The following is a 21,225-nucleotide window of genomic DNA, read 5'->3' as shown; positions in this document are numbered from 1 at the left end:
ACACAGGATTGTATAAACCTTTATCAATTCCATATAAACCACGGGCGGTACATATGTTATATTAGGTTTAGCACGGACATTGAAAAAACATGATTTTTTTCATAATTCTATAACATTTTTCAAAAATGACACTTTTCAAACAATGTCATAAAATTGTTAATACACTTCATATTGATATGCTATATTTTAATGAAGTAGATAAATCATAGTGTCCGCTTAAAATAATTATTCATGATTAAAGATGTAAATTTCATGAGTTATTTTTAGAAAATTTATCGAAATAAATGAGAGCACAACTTAGATTTTCAACCACTTATAACCCACAAATTAAAGGTAAATTTAAAGTGGTTGACAAAAGCTTGAAAATGCATTAAGTTTTATGATAAAGGATCATGTGCATGGGTGGGATTTGATATTATCTATGAATAAATTTACATATAATTCATACATCAATAGGTCTACTAACACAAGTATATTTAAGATTGTAACAAGGTAACAACCTAGGAAGCCTGCAGATCATGTTAAGCTTCCTGCAGACTCTAGATCTATACCATTTGCATAACATATGCATGATTTGCATAAGTTTATTCACAAAAAACTAGCTACTAATAATGACAATAATAAGTTTTATGTTGATATAAACATAAGATATGTGAAATTTAAACATCATGATGAAGTCACGGTGCATCTAAATTCTGAAAGGCTTTCATTAGAAATGATTTCATGCAAATTGAGTGCAAGGAAGGTATAAAAACTTAAAAGTATACAAAACATTGTAATTATTTTACACAATTTGAACATTTGAAGAAATACATATAAATATATATTTTAATTTATCTAATTTGACTTTATTTTATAAGCCTAATATCAATTCCTTGTATTATTCTTTCTTTCCACCTCTTCTATATGACTCTGCACCGAATTCTATACTAGATACTTCTATACAGCTTATTGATGAGTCAATTCTAAATAATGAGATTGTATCCATTGCTAATGATGGACTCAAAATATATCATGCTCACTAGTGAGACAAATATTATTGTGATGATTCATGAATTATTTAGTAGTAAATACAAAATTTATGTTCTGAGCTATTTAATGATAAGATTAGAGAGAGTCGTCTTAGATGGATTGGTCACATTAAACGGAGGCCTTCCGATGACCCGGTTAGAAAAGTTGAGGTATTAGATTTGACTTATGTTAAGAAATGTAGAGTTAGACCTAAAAAGACTTGGTTATAAAATATTAGAAATGATCTTTCTTTATTAGATTTAAATGAGAATTTGACTTTTAACAGGACAATGTCGAGAAAGGAATCATGTAGTCGACCCTACGTAGTGGGACAAAGGCTTGATGTTGTTATTGTTGTTGTTGTTGTAAGCTATTTAATGAATATCAAAATTTGCTGGAGCCCTGTTTACTCTCTCGTTGGAAGCATCACATTAAGGACTAATCTAAGCAAAGCTTATTTGCTTAATTTTATTATTTGGTAGGCAAGGCGCAAACCCAGTCCATCTTAAACCCTAATAAAATGCAACCAAAACACAAAAAAATTCTGCCAAAGCTATAAACCCTAACTAAATCTGGATTCCAGATCCCAAAAAACATTGCGATATTGCAGGAGAACATGCTGATGCCGCCGCTCAAAGCAGCAAAAGATAAACTTCAATAAATGAGCCAAAAATCTCGGAATATTCCGGTGAATCAATCCGCAAATTCCCTATTACTAAAATATGAAAGAAAAATAGCAAGAGGGAATCAGGAGGGACAAATATAGGGCGGGATGGCATCTTACTCCGCTTGTTCCTTGAAATCCTTCACACGGGCACGCATCGCCCGCTTAATCTCCGCCTCTGTGTCCTCCTCCGTCCTCTTCGTTTCAACCTCCATTGCTCCTCTCTAAGCGTATCTTCGCTTGACAGATGAGCAAGTCCGTCGCGCTTCCGCCTCCAGACGCGGTGTCCCGGTTTTGTTATGCCCACACCGGACACTGTAGTAATTCAAGAGCCAAGGAGGCGTGGCGAGGTTAGGCGAGCCTAACCGGCATGAGTCGCATGACAGTAATCGCAGATCAAAACAGCTCAGGTTAATTGATTGGGTGAGAGCTTTCTATGAACTAAATGACTTGATTTTGAAATATTATTCTATGGGTATACAGAAACGGTAGATTAATCAGAACGCCCACATCATCTAAATATCGAGCGGTACAAAGTATTGATACCGAACAAAAAAATAACATTACATGTTCTAATTGATCTGTTTTGTATCCGCACATAATAATTTTTCCATGCTTACACATACGGTAGTGTATAAATTTACTTTATTTTTTTAGAAAATGAATTTTATTTATTTGACTCCAAAGTCTTAAAAAATATTATAGTAATTTTTTCATTTTCTTATTTAGAATTTAATTTCAAATATAATTAAAACCGAATTATGCTATCATGAAATTAATATATTTTTTATTTTAAATATTACAAATATTCTTTTGAATGATGAGCAAAAAAAAATCTTTAAAAACAAAATTCAAATTTTGAGATAAGACTATCTTCTTTTATCAGTAAATAATATAAATAATATAATTTTAAGTTAAAAATCAATATTTTAATTAATTAACTATTCCATCAATTATCTTCATTTTTTTATTTTAAATCATATTAAAAATTATAACTATTTTGTACGCCAAAGTTGTTGTGTCCTAGAGTATTCGCGGCGGTAGATAAATATAAAATGTAATGTCATAGCATTGTACGAAGATCTAGCACACAAGCAGATTAGATAGAGAGGGTGTAGCGTTCATAAGAGACACCATAGTTTTTACGTAGAAACCCTTAAAAAGGGGAAAAAACCACGGAGCCTAGCCCAGTTTGAATGAATCCACTAGTCTTTATAGTTGATTACAAATGAGGTCCTTCCTTGGAGGCCTTAGTTCGAAGTAGCAAATATACATCATATAGAGTGCATTAGGAGTTGGAAGAATCAATGTTGATATATTCATATGGGCGGCAGGACCACATGTGACAAGCGACGTAGGTCGGAAGAACCGTAATCGGATGACAGTGGTCGAAAAGACTATATTCGACAAGAGACTGGGGCCAAAAAGACCGTTATCTAGTGAGGAAGGTTGGAAGGACCGTCGTCGGCAGGAGACTGGGGTCAGAAAGACCGTTGTCTAGTGAGGGAGTTCAGAACAACCATATTCGGCATAACTCTAGGCATCTGGTGGTGGTCCGGCAGAAGTTTGGGCCCCGGGTGGTGGTCCGGCAGCACTCTGGTATCAGGTAGTGGTCCGACAATGGCACTTTAGTATCAGGGGGAACTCCGGCTTTGGGTGGCAATTTTGATGACCTTAATGGTCTGGTGGTGGTTCGACAGAACTTGGAGGTTGTGCGGCAGAACTCCGGCGGTGGTGCGGCAGAACTTGGTGGTGGTGCGGCAGAACCCCGGCATTGGTCGGTAGAACTACAGCGGTGGTCGAGGAGAAGCTAGGCGGCTGGAGCTTTCTTCCTCCTCTTCCTTCTTTTCTCTTGGTTATTCCCCATTTTTTAAGAGGAAATGGAGTTCTATTTATAGAATTCATGAGTGGTGCAGCTTGTAAATAATTGGAAGATCAAAGGTAAATTGGGAGTGGTTTGGATGGATGACCGATCTTGATTCATATGATCATGTACTGCTCAATGGACCTTTAAATGTCTTAATGATATCATAATTTGATGATCTTGGGCTCGTTGGATTTGTTTCGTCGAGCCGCTCGATTTGATTATAAGCATGTCATGATTAGAGATCGTTTGGTAACACAAATTGTGGTTTGATCCTTTCAAAAGTGCTTCGAGTCTTTGATTTGGACCGATTTGGGCTCGCATTGGGTCGATTTTGGTGTCGTTGGGTTCGTGTTTCCGAGACGCTCAGTTCGACTATATGAATGCTGAGATCGGAATTCAGATGGTCTCTGATTTAATTGTTGAAGTTTCCAACTCAATTTTGCCTCAAGATTCGTGCCTGGTCAAGATAATTTTCTTATGATGTATCAGTTACCCCCCTATTTTCGGACGTCTATGCTTGCAAAGTCCGAGAATATATATTTGTACATTCTCATGAATATTTGCCAACATAAATAGCAAAGAATAACAAATATTAGTTGTTGCGTCCAGGAGTATTCGCGGCGGTAGAGAAATATAAAGTTTATCGTCTTAGCGTTATACGAAAATCCAGCACGCAATCATATAAGTAGAGATGGTCTAACATTTATGAGATACCAAGATTTTTACGTGGAAAATCCCTGAAAAGGGGGAAAAACCACGGGGCCTAGCCCAGTTTGAATGAATCCACTAGTATTGCAGTCGACTGCAAATGAGGCCCTTCCTTGGTGGAAGGTCTTAGCTTGATGTACATCTTATGGAGTACACTACATGATGTAAAATACAAAGAATCACTATTGACATGTTCGTTTGGTCAGGAGGACCGTAGTCGGCGGGCAACGAAGGTCGGAAGGCTTGTAGTCGGTGAGCGACGTAAGTCAGTAGGACCGTAGTCGGCTGGCGACGAAGGTCGGAAGGACTGTATTCGGTGGGCGACATAACTCAGGAGAACCGTAGTCGGCTGACGACGGAGGTCAGAAGAACTGTTGTCCTGACGATGAAGATTAGAAGGACGACGTCAGGTAGAAGTCCAATAATGGAAGGAACTCCATCTTCGCGTAAATGTCCAGCGTAGTCTGATAACCGGTAGAAGTCCGGCGTCGGGTAGAAACTTGGCGAAGAGTGAATATGCGACGGTGGGTAGAAATCCGACGTCTGTTGGTGGCAGAGGAGAACTCCGGCCTCCCTTCGGCGGAGTTTCAGCGTCATGAGGGAACTCTTTCATTAATTGAGAAGAATTCCTACATCCCGTGGAAGTTGGGAAGAATTCTGGCGTTTTCCCAAATATCCGGCAGAGTTCCAGCGTCTTCAGGCGACAAGAAGAGCTCTGGCGGTGGTCGAGGAGGTGAGGATTCTCCTTTTCCCCTTTCTCCTCTTCTTCTTCTCTCTCTTCACTTCAGTCCCTTTGGTGTAGAATGAGGGTTCTATTTATAGTTTTTATGGAGTTGCATAGCCAGTAAATAGGCGTGAGATCGTGGGCGAATTGGGAGTGTTTTGAATGGACGGCCGATATTGAATCCTTTGATCATGCACCGTTCGTTGGGCATTTGAAGGCCTTAATGATGTCGGAATTCGGCGATCTTGGGCTCGTTGGATTCTTCTCGTCGATCCGTTCGATTCGAGTATAAGCTCGTCAAAATCGGAGATCGTTTGGTAACTCAAATTGCGGTTTGAACCTTCCAACAACGCTTTGAACCCTTGATTCAGACTCATTTGGGCTCGGATTGGGTTAATCTTGGTGTCGTTGGGTTCGTATTTCCGAGACGCTCAGTTTGACTATAAGTTCGTTGAAATCGGGGTTTGGGTGCTCCCAAAATTAATTTTTGAAGTTTCCAACTAGCTTTTGCCGCAAGATTCATGCCTGATTAAGCTAATTTTGTGATGACGTATCACTAGTCATAATTAATTTGTCCAAATTCATAACATATTTGTTAATTAGATAAATGCCAATTTATGTATATAAGAAATTTTAATAAAGTTTTTATAGAATTCCGTATTTATTTATAAGAAATTGAAGAAAGGACATTGTATGGTTCATTTTATACTATTGATTGGACCTTTGAAGCCTTAAGCTGTAGTAATTTTCTTAGAAGCCAAATAGGCATGCGTTGCTTTAAATTATAATAATTTTCAAAGCCATTGGTTGCATCAAGCTACTTAGCTACATAATCTATTTATATAAATATACTTATATACCGCCGTCAGCTGAGTCGTATTTCAGTTTTATAAATTTTTTAATTAGAGGATATGCACTATCTAAAAACTGTTGAATGTATTCTCTATTGAATATAAATGTGCGGACATATATTTATTAAAATTGTAAGGCCAAAGGGTCGCCTCCAGCCCACTCTTATTTTTTGCGGTGATTTGGAATGACCATTTGAATTCTCATTTATAAAGATAATTTATTTTTGTCTCTTAAAATTCTCAAAATATTTTAAAGAAAATTATATAAATTTTTAGATACTTTTAATCTTCCCCTCATGCAACTATAAATACTCTTATTTTGAGTAAGAAAATTTGCACCTCCCCCTCTCTTTTCTTCTTTCTCAAGCTGAGGCTTTCCCCTAGCTCTGTTCAGATGGGTATCCCCTGTTCAGCCCTAGGGTCCCTCACTGAGTAAGAGGAATGTGTGAGGTTGGAGGTCAGGCGGAAGACCGTTATCACTTGAAAGCCGAGCAGAAGGCCAACGTCTCTTGGATGTCAAGCAGAAAACTGATGTCACCTATAAGTTAGGCGGAATACCGGTGTCACTTGGAGGCCGGGAAGAAGGCTGACGTCACTAGGAGGTCGGGAAGAAGACCGGCGCTACTTGGAGGCCGAGTAGAAGGCCGACGACCGACGTCACTCTGAAGTCAGGCAGAAGACTGACGTCACTTGGAGGCCAGGTAAAAGGCCGACGTCACTCCGAAGTCGGGCGCAAGGCCGGCGTCACATGGAGGCCGAGCAGAAGGCGGACGTTATTTGGAGATCGGGCAAAAGACCGGCGACACTTGGTGGCCGGGTAGAAGGATAACATCACTTGGAGGTCAGACAGAAGGCCGACATCACTTGGAGGTCGGGAAGAAGACCGACGCTACTTGGAGGTCGGGTAGAAGGCCAACATCACTTCGAAGTCAGGTGCAATACCGGCGTCACACGGAGGCAGAGCAGAAGGTCGACGTCACTTGGTGGTCGAGCAGAAGACCGACGTCACTTGGAGGCCGAGTAGAAGGCTAACATCACTTGGAGGCCGGGCAGAAGACCGGCGCTACTTGGGGGCCGAGTAGAAGGCCGACGTCACACCGAAGTCAGGCAGAAGACCGACGTCACTTAGAGTCCGGGTAAAAGGCCGACGTCACTCCGAAGTCGGGCGCAAGGCCGACGTCACATGGAGGCCGAGCAGAAGGCCAACGTTATTTGGAGATCGGGCAAAAGATCGGCGACACTTGGTGGCCAGGTAGAAGGCTAACATCACTTGGAGGTCGGGAAGAAGACCGACGCTACTTGGAGGCCGAGTAGAAGGCCGACGTCACTTCGAAGTCAGGCAGAAGACCGACGTCACTTGGAGGCCGGACAAAAGGCCGACGCCACTCCGAAGTCGGGCGCAAGGTCGGTGTCACATGGAGGCCGAGTAGAAGGCCGACGTTATTTGGAGATCGGGCAAAAGAGCGTAGAATTTGTCAAAGATATATAACCCATCTGAGATTGTATGTCATAGCATTTGCTCGATGACGGTAACATGTTTGGAAGTGGTCGAGAGAATCCACCAAGGATGTAAGACCTATCTGAGGTTGTATGTCAGAGCCCTGCTCGATGACGTTAACCTGTGTGAAAGAGGTCGAGAGAATCCACTAAGGATGTTAGACCTATCCGAGGTTGTATGTCAGAGCCCTGCTCGATGATGTTAACATGTATGGAAGAGGTCGAGAGAATCTGTCAATGATGTAAAACCTATCCGAGATTGTATGTCAGAGCCCTGCTCGACGACGTTAACATGTGTGGAAGAGGTCGAGATAATCCACCAAGGATGTAAGACCTATCCGATGTTGTATGTCAGAGCCCTGCTCGATGACGTTAACCTGTATGGAAGAGGTCGAGAAAATCCACCAAGGATGTAAGACCTATCCAAGGTTGTATGTCAGAGCCATACTCGATGATGTTAACCTGTGTTGAAGAGGTCAAATCGAATCCCCCTATGATCGATTTTGCCTTGATTGGGAGGGAGCAAATGCCATATATATCCCGAATCAAAGGTGAAGAATGATCTATCTTTAGACCGTTGCTGCCTTTTTGAGGTCGAGATTAAGACCTTGTCCAAGGATTAAAAGTCCAACAATGAACTATATTATGCATATAATTGATTGGAAGTGTCCTTGCATGTGCTGGAATTTTTTTGAAATATCGTCTTGATGATGAAAGCATCGGAGGATCTTTTTTACCACGGTTGGAGTCAAAGTTGTCCTCTAGTCTGCATCTGATTCTTATGATATTGATACAGCAATGACTGATGTCAGGAAGTTGATAAGAGTGATCTTTTGAGATTGGAGCAATAGTTGCCCCCAATCGGGAACCACGTTCCCACAGACGGCGCCAAACTATTGCGTCATGGAGTATTCGGGCCGGTAGAGAAATATAAAATATAATGTCATAGCATTGTACGAAGATCCAGCACACAAGCAGATTAGATAGAGAGGGTGTAGCGTTCATAAGAGACGCCAGAGCTTTTACGTGGAAACCCTTAAAATGGGGAAAAACCACTGGCCATAGCCTAGTTTGAATTAATCCACTAGTCTTTGTAGTTGATTACAAATGAGGCCCTTCCTTGGAGGCCTTAGTTCGAAGTAACTGTCATCCGATTACAGTTGCATCATATAGAGTGCATTAGGAGATGGAAGAATCAATGTTGATATGTTCATTTGGGCGACAGGACCACATGTGACGAGCGACGTAGGTTGGAAGAACCGTAATCGGATGATAGTGGTAAAAAGACTGTATTTGATAAGAAATTGGGGCCAGAAAGACTATTATATGGTAAGGAAGGTTGGAATGACCGTCGTCGGTAGGAGACTGAGGTCAGAAAGACCGTTGTCTAGTGAGTAAGTTCAAAACAACTATAGTTGGCATAACTATAGGCATCAGGTGGTGGTCCGGTAGAAGTCTGGGCCCCAAGTGGTGGTCCTGCAGCACTCCGGTATCAAGTAGTAGTCCGACAGTGGCACTTTAACATCAGGGGGCACTCCGGCTTTGGGTGGCACTTTGATGACCTTAATGGTCTGGTGGTGGTTCGACAAAACTTGGAGGTGGTGCGACATAACTCCGGCGATGGTGCGGCAGAACTTAGCAGTGGTGCTGCAGAACCCCGGCATTGGTCGGCAGAACTCCAGAGGTGGTCGAGGATAAGCTAGGCGGCTGGAGCTTTCTTCCTCCTCTTCCTTCTTTTCTCTTGGCTATTCCCCTTTTTCAAGAGGAAATGAGGTTCTATTTATAGAATTCTTGAGTGGCATGGCTTGTAAATAATTGGAAGATCAAGGATAAATTTGAAGTGGTTTGGATGGATGGCCGATCTTGATTCATATAATCATGTACCGTTCAATGGACCTTTAACTGTCTTAATGATATCAGAATTTGATGATCTTGGGCTCGTTGGATTTGTCTCGTCAAGCCGCTCGATTCGATTATAAGCATATCATGATTAGAGATCGTTTGGTAACACAAATTGTGATTTGATCCTTCCAAAAGTGCTTCGAGTCTTTGATTTGGACCCATTTGGGCTCGGATTGAGTCGATTTTGGTGTCGTTGGGTTCGAGTTTCCGAGACGCTCAGTTCGAATATAAGTATGCTGAGATCAGAATTCAGATGGTCTCTGATTTAATTGTTGAAGTTTCCAACTCAATTTTGCCTCAAGATTCGTGCATGATCAAGATAATTTTCTTATGTTGTATAAAAAGTAATTATATATATATATATATATCTTTAATTTTGGAAACTATTTAATTTAAAGTAAAATAGATGTTAAGTATGTCAAATGCAGCACTTTTGAATATATTAATATTTAGTTTGAAGTAAAAGAAATATAGAGTATAATTTTGAAGTATTTAAAATTTGATATATTTAGGCAGGCCACAAATATATTATAAATTATTAAGAATTTAAAATTAAAAGTTCTTCTAATATAGCTAATAATAAAATATTATTGTTTGCTATTTAAGTATTTATATCATCTCTTACACCGCAAGGGTACATCTAGTGCATGCTTGAATATACATTTATTGCTTTTGTTGGGACAACTAAGCAAATAAAATTAATTTGTACAGGACATGTTTCAGACTTCTTAATACCATTGTGGCACTATTACCATCAGAATCCACCCTTAGCATATGAAGGGTAGAACAAACAATGAAATCATTGTGAGGAACATTACAGGTTCAAACTCTCAATCGAAGTTTTTTTTTTTTTTTGGATTGCTAGTTTATGTACAGCACAACATTTACTGATTGTCGTAGAACTAGAAGAAATGCTAGAAATTAAAGAGCCTTGAGAATAAATTTGGCGGATGAAGAAGCACCTTTGGCAGCAGCTTTCACTATAGCCCGGTGTCTATACAAGCTGCAACAAGTATAGATATTAGATCTCAGTGGTAACAAGAAGGCATTCATTCTCCAACCACATAAAACAAAAAGAGTTCAGACAAAATGAACCTTGATTACAACAACAAGGAGAAGAAGAAACTTTTATCCCACTATGCGGGGTCGGCTACATGAGCCATTTTTTCTATATTATATCATATTAAGGAGAAATTATTCTTTGCGGACGCCGAATGCCGTCCGGAGATCAACCAGAATGAGTCACGTCGGTACCCCGGCTCGGTACCGCTTGGTATTGCTGACGTGGCTCATTTTGGTTGGTCTCCAGATGTAGAGCTGCGTTCGGCGTCCGCACAGAATAATTTCTCCCTATTAAGGGTCAAATTCTCATCTAAATCTAATAAAGAAATGTCATTTGTCTTTCTTAATATAAGTCAAATCTAATACATCTACTTTCCTAATAGGTAATCGGAAAGCAACCGTTTTATGTGACCAAATCATCTAAGACAACTCTCTCTAATCCTTCCACTAGAGCTACTCCAACCTTTTCGGTACAAAATGAACCTTGATTACAATAAGAGAAAATAAAACTCCAATATTTTGAGGTTAGCCTTCTGCAATGTAAAAGTAAAGCTAAGTACGTCAACCCTCAACCTTTTTCCATAGCAATTTAGACAGGTTAGGCATACCTTCTAATATAAGATGATTACACGCTATCTATTCCAAAGATCTCAAAAGTTCAAAGCTAAAATCTAGGGTTTAATAATATGGTCGGTAAGTTAAGCTGGGTCGCTAGCTGAGAACCTTCATATTGATCAAGTCGTCGTCTTAATTTGATCCACTCTATTGATTAAGCCACTAAAGCTCACCAAAAAGACAAAAAAAAAACTACTATAGTAAAGCAAAGGACCTTCTTTAATGAAATCTAAAAGATTAAGCACAGCGCTAAAGATGGTGAGAAATACAGGGAAAAACATAAAAACTAAGTCATCATTTAATATGAACAATGAAAATTTATGTTTCGTTTGGGACCGTTTTTTTATTGCTTCTTAAAGTATTTTTTTAGTACACAAATTTAAATTTTTGTACTGTAAAATTATTTCAAAAAACAATAAAAAAAACCATCCTAAATAAAACCTTAGAGCATTAGTGGTCTCAAAGGTCAAATCATGCAAACCAGCAGCATCAGAACACAAGAACGGCATAAGATGGACTATATAGCATATAGAAATGGCAGGACCCAAGCAGTTAATGCCTTGTGTCAACTGATAATGTGGATCAGAAATAAGAATTTAGAAAAAAAGAAGGCATGAATGTCAGAGTTAACCAGCGCCTGTTTGAAACCGTACCCATTTATCATGTTTTTATGGTAAGTTTATGGAACGGAGAAGAGGCACATGGTCCAAAATTAAATTTACGAGATGAAGCAAAAAAACATGGAAGGTTATCTCACCCTGCAAGAAAAATTCCCCAGAGTGACATAGTATAAATGATTTTTCCAGCTTCCCAAACGCTTTTGAACTTCCCCCTGCTTCTGATGTCACCCAAAGCCTTAGTGACAGCTGCATTGTCAGAATTAGCGTCTACATTACTAAAGAAAAATACGGGCTAACTCAAAGCTCAAACAAAAGTTCAAATCATATATTATAAAATTTGATAATTTTATTAGCAGATCCTATTGAAAACTGACAAACAAACTAATAAAATAAACAAAAAAAAAAAAAGATGGAAGGAAACCAACAAGAATGGTTTCAATCATAGCTTAAACTGTTCAAAACCACAAAGGGCGCTGCATCTTAGTTGAACTCAATCCCACATAATTATGCGTTATTATTGCCGAACACAACTCATACCAGTAGCCGAACATTTAAGCAGAGACTTACGTTCTGAGACATAAATACAATGCAGCAAGAGATGCAGAAATTAACTAAAACAGACAATAAGAAGAATAACTAGAACAATAGCAATCCGTAGAAAATATGATTTAGATTCCATTTGGGATAGCTGTTTTGCTATTTTCTAAAGCAGCTTTATAATACAAAAATTTCTAATTTAAAAATTTTTTGTATTAACAAACAGCTTTAAAAAACATCAAGAAAGCTATCCCAATCGAAGTCTTAGTCTCAATCGAAGTCTTAGTCTCACATGGGAGGAATTCCGTGAAACTCAGAACGATGAATAAAGAAACAAATAAAGCATCATGTGGAGTTTTAAGAATGGATGCAGAAGTGAAAACAGAGCAGGAGTAGAATCATATATATATAACGAAAGTCTAGTAGGAATGGTGCAAGATTAGCCTATCAGGGCATAATACAAAAGAGGCCTGCGTGAGACGCTGCAAAGAGGTAGGCTCAACAAATTGAAGCACTATCAGTGATAACTGATAAGAGAAGTAAAAATACATCAAAAGAAGAAGCAGGCTATCCTAGCTGTTCTGTTCCATGACAGCCATCATTTTTCTATCCCAGATAGTTGATACATTACCCCAACTCATCGTTAGAACTAACATCTCATCACGTCTTATTTGATCATATCATCACCTGGCTTATTTGGACTCAACATAACCTAACTTCTTTTGGTTAATTATGTGATAAAAAATGTAATCAAGGGCTGTTTTATTTAGTTTTTAAAAATAAATGTCTTTTATAAAAGAAGTGCCTTATATAAAATATCCACTATTTTTTTATCAACTAATGAATTTTCTTTTTAGTAGCATAAATATAAAATACTCTGTATAAACAGAAAATACTAGTAGAAAGATAACGATTTTATAAAATCCCTCTTTCTCTCTAAACCAAGTTATACAAGTCTCCCTTCTGTCAATCAAACAGCATAAGTGTCATCAATAACATCAAACCATCATAAACTATTTTGCAGAAAGAAGAAGAAGAGATATTACAAAGCCTCAATTAACACTCATAGATGAATGATAGAGAGAATGTTGCACAAAGGTGACTCTCTCAAAGCAATGCATCGAAAATTTAAACTGCAAGTGGAAGATTGTTGAGACAGAGATAATTTTATCGCCAAATTTCATTGCACGGTCAACATATGCATTTGTTATATATATTTTTCATACATCCTCAAACATTCTACTTAACATCTACATATATGTTACCTAAAACTTAATGCCATCTATCTAATCTTTATAAGTTTGTTATCTCCCACCTCTAAATATTATATAAGGAGAAGGTTGAATGGACTTGAACGGCATTTCTTATTCTTCTTCATTCAACAAAGTGTAGAGAGAGAGACTAGATAGGTGGTCAATGGAGTGATCAGAACCTGGAAAAAAATCTTAGTCGGTGTTATACTGAGAAATTTCTTTAATGGAAGACAAAAGAGTACTGAAGAGCCAAGTTCAATAGTTAGAAGCTAGAGGATATATTTAGAGGAAATAGGAGACTATCAAAGGGGTTGATGACTGATGAGGTAGTCCGACATAGGAAGAAATAGACTTACCTCTATATATGATGAGCATAGCTGAGGGCAGAATCATGCCCGAGTTTTGAAAGGGACTAAGGCTTCATTTGGGATGACTTTCTTACTGCAGCTTAAAACAGCTTTTTAGTACAAAAATTAAATTTTTTTAATTAAAAATCTATTTTTAGATGCAACGAAAAGCCGTCCCAAAAGAAGCCTAAAAGATAGAGGGGGAGAAATTAATGTTGAGAAAAATGTAAGAAAAATATTTGGATAAGTAAATAATTTATATCAAGAATTTATTTCTGATCAAGTTGAACACACATATTTCCGTGTTGTAAACATGGTGAACTTCATCAAACTTTATCGAATAACATATTTTTTTTTTTCTCGTGTTCCCTTGCATACATTTGTCAAGTCCTCATATTCTTCATTGCTTTCAAAATTGCACTTATCCCCAACACTAAGCCCACAATCAAAAGACTAAATTAGCTATTTTAAATAGCCTGGGACTGATCCAAATTGTATGGCAGCATGACAAAGGAGAAGTTCACACATACTTTTGTACTAAGAATCGAAGAAAATACTGAATACCCCATTTCAGATTACCATATAGTAGAATCAGGAATCAACAAAATTTCAACAACAAAATAAAATATGAAAGTTCAAGAAAAAGAGCCTTGACCGACTAGGCATTTCTTAGATATAACCTACAGCTAAAATATAATCAATATTCCAAGCGTCATTCTTCTGATTAGTTTATACAAACAAAACAAAAAATCATATGATGGAATTAGTGCAGCAAAAAGATTGATAAGTCATTAATTTAAGGTTAACCCTCAAACTGGTAGCCAATTAATCTTACAATTATCGTTCTGTAAGGATTGTAGAGCTGGCGAAACAACGGAGCAGTCTATCATTTGATTTAGATGGCTCTGAAATAAAGTTGAATGCTAATAACTCAAGAACAGTGTCAAGAATATAGTTACCTTTCTGTAGTTCTTGCGATGATAATATCTGCAATTTCAAGATAGCAAGCGATCATACACCAATACATATCCAATGTAAGAAACGTAATTAAAACATTATCATACCTTAGATTTTGGGTTTTCAAGGATGCATCTGCCTATGAAATTGGCAATACCATCAACCACATTCTCTTCACTAATCACAATATAATTTTCATCGTCAATTCCACTGGCTTCCTCCATATGGTCCGGATCCATATCATGTTTAACCAATACCCACCGATTGGGATTGCCTTCATCACCATTAATTAAAACATCTTGATCTGAAAAGGATTTGAAAAAAAAAAACATAGAAAACTTGAACTTTCATGTAAAAGAAAAGATGGAAAAACATAAAGCAATCATAATTACTCACTGAAACAACAGATTGAGATATTATAAAAAATAAACTGAACCTTTAGTACAAAGCAAATTCCCATCTGGCCTAGATTCTAGTTCCTGATTAAGTGACTCGAGTTTGGCCAAGAAGTTTTGAGTGTCCACCACAGCTAAAAGTCGTGTATACAGCTGTAATTGAGAAGTAACCAAGATTAGAAATCATCATATTATGAGCAAAAGAAAGTGAATGAATATTCTTAGTTGTGACAGCTCAACAACTTATAATTCAGCTTTTACGCAGCCACTACTCTAAAAACACATCCTTACTTAGCTCTTGAATAACTTTGTTAAATATTACAAATAAAGCCAAACCATCAACACCAAAACGAAGCACGAGTGGATTAAAAGCATAAAGATTGTTGGGTACATTTGGATTTGCAATATGAAGGGGCGCTTTAATATATACAACAACAACAATATCATCAAGCCTTTATCCCACTACGTGAGGTAGGCAATTTAATATATGTCCACTTAAAATTAAAAAAAAAAAAGCATTATTCAGATTCTGCCACCATGGGTTTTCAAATGTCTTCCCAATTACTTTATATATTCACAGATGTCCCTTGTAAGAACTACCATTTATTTTTATTTCGATTGTCTTCATCCTTGTCTGGTAACAAAAATTCATCAAAGCACTAACAGGTCGAAGATGGAACCAAAAAGCAGATTTGGGTGCTGGCAACAACCCTGAGCACCCAAACTAAATTGAGTTGGTTGGCATGAGGGGAGGGGGAGCGAAAGAGTGAGAGATAGAGAGAGAGAACTAAGTTTTCTTGGTACAGAGAGAGGGGGGCCAACTGGTTAATGGCTAGCAACCACTCAATGTTGCTAAAAGTACACAGATGTGTGGGCAAAAGTTTCACGTTACTATGCAAAAAGGCAGGCTCATATCATAAGCACAATCAAAATGACAAAGCAGTGCTTTATCATTACTTTACAGAGCGCATGAACTGCATGCTCTGCATCTCCTTCACAGTCAAAGAACAAGTGTACTTCAGTGGGTTTATGTGTGTTACACATAACATTGCACTTGTGTGCTATTGCTTTTTAGATGGAAATAATTTTTTTAGTAGAATTCAAGTTGGGAAATGGAGGAATGCATCGGGCTTAGAAAAGTACCCCTCAAATTTAAAGGGAAAATTTTTATAAGATGATAGTGATACCTGCATTGTTTTATAACACAAAATGTTGGCTATTAAAACAGAAGCATAAAATTAAGTTAATTTTGCAGAGATGAGAATGCTCAAGTTGATGGGTGGCTTTACACAAAACAAGTATATATATGAAAAAGTTGGAGTAGCTCCAATTGCAAATAAGATTAGAGAGAATCACATTAGATGATCCGATTAGAATAGTAGATGTATAAGATCCGGCCTACGTTAAGAAATGTAGATGTAACCTAAAAAGACTTAGTTAGAAAATATTCGAAATGGCTTTTTTAATTAGATATAAATGAGAATTTGACTCTTAAAATGACAATGGATAAAAATGATTCATATACTCAACTCCATGTAGAGAGATGAAGGCTTGATAATGTTATTGTAAAACATTTGCAAACTAATATGATATAGCACAATCTTAATATGATGCATATCAAGGTAAATATCTTTAAAAATATCATCAATAATATGATAGATTTTTCTAAAAAAATTAAAAGATAAAATCAATATTTGACGAAACTTTAAAAATATTGAAGTCACCTTCTTTACAAAAAATTGTTGGTGACATGGAGAAACCAAGGGTATAATATGCTTTTACAAGGGAAAGAGATCTATTTATGGATGAAAACATTAAAATTTTCAAATGGTTATTCATTAAATATAAGACAATTTGTAGATATGGAAAATTAAATTTTAAATGGAATGAAAATATGAGATTTTCTTATATTTATGCAATTGTAATTGTTTGCTGCATTTCAAAGTCAAATTCCTAAGATAGTTTGAGATGTATTGACATAAATAAGTTATTTCTTTCAAAACATATGTGCAACAATCATAAATAATAAATAAATGAAATTATTGTACGAGGTCAAGATGGTAACAATATGTAAGTTGGCAAAAATATTTCCAACATCATTTTTCAACACAATGGAACGCTTATCTATTCACATGGTATATGTGACGAGAGTACGTGAAATTATTTAACATAAATAAATGCATTCATTTAAAATGTATATCTTTTAAACAAACTGTCAAAAACATATTGATATGCCCTAGGGTTCCACAATTTCGGTTTTGCCCTAATTTCCCCCAAGAATGAGGAATTTCTGCACCAAAAGCAAAGAGAAACAATCACAAGAGGGTTGAGATGAAAAGCAAGAACCTTTGCATTAGAAAGCCAAGAGAAAACAAGATAAGTTTGTCCACTTCGAGAAGGACAAGATCTCCCACAAGAAAACCCTAGAAAAGAACAAGAAGAAACTAGAAGAAGAAAACTAGAAAGAGAATACACTTTTCATAATGCCCCCAACCAAAACCTAATGGCCCCCTTCATACAATCCAAAAGTCCCTCACATCCCCAAATTACCCCCACTTAAGTGGGTGGGCCCCTTTTTGTGCAGCCGGTCCGCCCGCCTCCCATAGACCCGCACGGGTCTAGGATGGACCGGGTGAACCGGTCCATCACATATCTTGAATTCATATTATTACAATCAATGTCATGCTTTTAATTACCTATTTTTATAATTATAGGTGTAGGAAACCTTAAAAATTGAGTAAAAAATTTAAATAAAATTAAATTTTCAATATGCTGGGATGAAGAGATGTACACATTTTGCTCTATTTATTAAAAAGATGGAATTGCATTTAAGTGGACTCAAGCGTCGACGAATGATAATAGCAATGAAACCCTTGTAACATGAAATGTTTTTCGATTTTCAAAATCCCTTGGAAGCATTTGCATCATAAAGTCCGCATTAGATAGTTGATACAAGAGGAATAAAAAATTGCAGAAGTATATGTGCTTCTTAATTGTGGAGGGCACACCATTCTTAAAAATAAGTTGAATTAAATTAATTGCATTACTTTCAAGTTTATTAATCTTTATAAAATTATAATAGAAAGAAAATTTATTTATCATGCATTATTTTTTATGATATGAAAAAAAAAATAGATGTATTAGAAGAACAATTTAATAAGGATAAAGAAGAAGTAATTCATGAATAGCTGAAATGCTTTGTAAGTTCACAAATTCAAAAAAAATCTGTCAATTTATCTATTTGTTTAGAGTAAATGATTTAACATATATATTATTTAAATAAATCATATGAAAAATTTGTGATGTAAGACTTCTGCTTTCATACAAAGAAAATTTGAGGACTCGCATATCAAAAGTTATCAGTTATGCCAACGACTTTCTCTAAAATGAAAATATGTGATAATAGAATTTAAGCCTAATTGATTATGCAATGATCATGAATATTCAAAAGCTTCAGCAAGAGTTTGAAAACAAATAAATTCAATGAGAAAACAAATTCATTTCAAGAAAATCATATGTTAAACGCATAATTTTTATCAAAATCAAGACCACCATAATGGTAAATAACAAGTTATGTAAGAAAATAAATGAGGAATAAAAATTAGGCCTCACGCTGATACAAGGATATGACTTCGCCTGCAATTAGGTAATCAGACTTGTACTACACTCAAAAGTTTTTACTTAAATGCCTCAAAACCTATATTTTTATACTTCTCATAACCTATGTTAGTTGTTAAGGTTGACATAGAATTAATCTCAATTTGAATTTAAATTAATTTAACATAACTAACTCTAATTGTAAATCTGCAATTCAACTAAACTAATACTCCCACCCATTGCCAAAGGAAATCTAAAAGGAAATCCAAACAAAAGAGGATGCTAGAGTAACAAGTTAACTACTAATGTACCTGCCACAGCAACTGGCTACGATAGGCTACAAATCTCATGTGAAAAAATGCCGCTTACAAATTAAAGAGGCAGGAAAACCACAATAAGGAATACCCCAAGTCACATCGCCTCAACTCAAAACTGCACCAAACTTCTTCTTCTTTTTTTCCTTTTTTTATAACTCCTAGAAGCTAGTAAAGCCAACTAATCTCCCAACACACCAAACAACCATGTCTCTTCAATTTTTGTCAAAATTAACATATATTGAATTATGCCAATCACATAAATAATCTAAAGCTAGGAGATAAAATAAAAACTTTCTTGGAGAATATAACTCTTTTCCACCATCATCATAGGCATGTATGCAAAAACAAAATTATAAACCAACTAAAAAAATTAAATTACTGCACAAAATTAATGTCTAATGTGATTTTCCTAGTAAAATAAAAATGAAGATTTCCATCATGTTGACCTTTCTTTATTAGATTTAAATGAGAATTTGACTCTTAACAGGACACAATGGAGAAAAAGAATTCATGTAGCCAAGCCAACCCCACATAGTCGGATAAAGGCTTGATGTTGTTGTTGAGGCCAAAAGATGTATGTTATCTAGTACATCTGTATATATTGGAAATACAATGGAACCAGATCCATCGAGAAACGTAGAATCATGGGAGATCGCATTTGTCAATCACTGTGTCTACACATGAATCTATGTAAAGCGTTGATATCAGGCATGCAATTGCATTATGTATGGCAAACAAAACCAATAGATGTAAAATCGTGCATGCATATCAGATACATTGATCTTTGCACAGTTCTGTCCGTAAAAGTTTGAATTTCTATACTGCGGATAAACATGGCAAGGTTGCTTCTTTCACCAGCAAGCAGTTAAGTTTCAAATACATCTGTTTGCAACGCATTGACTTTGGAAAAGCCTCTCAATTCTTCGGGCAAAGGAAGTGAATAAATTTGTTGTTACATAAAATCTAAAATCCCTCAAAAGTCACCAAAATGGTTAAACTGCTAGCATGGCTGCAATAACTGAGCAAGATCAAGTACTCAAAGAACTCCAAAGGTCATTTATAATGGGCATATGATCAGTCATTAATTCTCAACCACTAATCATCCGCAAACATTTTTAGAAGCGGGGAAGCTAATTTTATTGCCATCGTACGCAAGCTAACAACAGCTCATGTTCATAAATAAACAATTAATTAATTCTTCCTTCCTAAGCCCTCATTTTCCCCCCACGTCACAAATTCAATTCAACAAACCATAAACCAAGAGAGTGCGAATCAAACAACGAGAGGCAGCGAAGGATAAGTAAGTGAAATAAGCTCACATCAGCAGGGCAGTCTTTGGCCAGAGAAGAAGCCTGTGAGATGCCTTGTAGGACAGAAATATTCTCGGCAAGGAGGGTCTTAAGGCGCTCGTTCTCGGAGCGGATCCGGGCGGCTTCCTCTTCGACCTTGAGAACAACATTCCGCTCCCTGCGATGCTCGATTGCATTCCAAGCAACGTCGGCCATCTCTATCATCGTTCCCACCACCTCAAGCGGAATCTGATGCCCGTGCCCTACCATCTATCTTGTCTTCTCTTCCCCGTCTGGGAACCAAGGAAAGAAAACTCTATAGAGGTTTGGTCGCAGAGGGAATCAGCCTCGTGAAGAAGCGGCCAATGACGTCTGCGAGCCGAACGGAGAAAGGCAGCGAGGGGGAGAAGGGAGAGAGAAAGTCGCACGTCTGCTCAGGCTGTGGCGTGTTCGCAGATTTATCAAAAGGGTAAAGCTGACATTATATAAATCTTAATTTTTTATTAGAAAAATTGCATATATACTATTTTATAACATCATATTTACATATCTAATATTTAAAATTTTAATATTACATATATCATCCTATATTATTTTAATATCAAATATATCACTTATATTTCTTTCTTACCAATCATATTTGATATAAAAATGAACTAAAGGTGGTATGTATGTAATATTAAAATTTTAGATGTTAAATATGTAAATAGAATAGTATAACATGATATGTATGTAAATATTCTTTTTTTATTTTTATAAAAATTAGATGCACTGTCCAAACACACACAACACATATGCTAGGCTCGAACTCAAAAACTCTTAATTGAGAGTCAAACTCTCAACCAAGAAGAGTTGCATAACTTGTAATATCTAAGATTAACAAAATATATGTCATAATTATATCTTTTAACATATTTATCTTTAGAAAATGACAATTATATCTTTTTCAAATTTAGGTATTGCAAATTATATAAAGTCAAATTTATCCTCCATAAATCATAGAACATGGAGC

General features: G+C 36.7%; 2 protein-coding genes across 4 annotated transcripts in view; both read right to left on the bottom strand.

Annotated features, from left to right (window-relative positions):
- LOC110106199 (nucleolin 2) overlaps positions 1 to 1,923 on the bottom strand; it is a 31,241-nt gene extending 29,318 nt beyond the window's left edge. For all 3 annotated transcript variants that reach the window (XM_020835986.2, XM_020835987.2, XM_020835988.2), the window contains exon 1: positions 1,796 to 1,923. In XM_020835986.2, coding sequence (XP_020691645.1) covers positions 1,796 to 1,890 — 95 coding nt within the window. In that variant the 5' untranslated portion in view covers positions 1,891 to 1,923. The remainder of the gene's footprint in view (positions 1 to 1,795) is intronic.
- An 8,141-nt stretch (positions 1,924 to 10,064) lies between these two features.
- Positions 10,065 to 20,637, bottom strand: LOC110106220. Its single transcript, XM_020836022.2, has 6 exons — positions 20,244 to 20,637; positions 15,052 to 15,163; positions 14,723 to 14,919; positions 14,618 to 14,645; positions 11,659 to 11,767; positions 10,065 to 10,227 (listed from the first exon to the last, which is right to left on the bottom strand). Exons 1-6 carry the CDS (start codon positions 20,481 to 20,483, stop codon positions 10,146 to 10,148), a joined length of 768 nt encoding a protein of 255 aa, XP_020691681.1. The 5' UTR covers positions 20,484 to 20,637; the 3' UTR covers positions 10,065 to 10,145.
- Positions 20,638 to 21,225: the final 588 nt, after the last annotated feature.

Source organism: Dendrobium catenatum, unplaced genomic scaffold (assembly GCF_001605985.2).
Source record: "Dendrobium catenatum unplaced genomic scaffold, ASM160598v2 fragScaff_scaffold_390, whole genome shotgun sequence".
In the NCBI taxonomy this organism is placed as follows: domain Eukaryota; kingdom Viridiplantae; phylum Streptophyta; class Magnoliopsida; order Asparagales; family Orchidaceae; genus Dendrobium; species Dendrobium catenatum.
This window is presented reverse-complemented; position numbering and strand designations above follow the sequence as displayed.

Excerpts from the sequence above, each read along its gene's own strand:
- LOC110106220 (XM_020836022.2), bottom strand. The coding sequence starts at position 20,483 with ATGGTAGGGCACGGGCATCAGATTCCGCTTGAGGTGGTGGGAACGATG. Across the intron at positions 15,164-20,243 it reads CCAAAGACTGCCCTGCTGAT|CTGTATACACGACTTTTAGC; the intron begins GTGAGCTTATTT and ends TCTCAATTACAG. Across the intron at positions 14,920-15,051 it reads GAATTTGCTTTGTACTAAAG|ATCAAGATGTTTTAATTAAT; the intron begins GTTCAGTTTATT and ends AATCCTTTTCAG.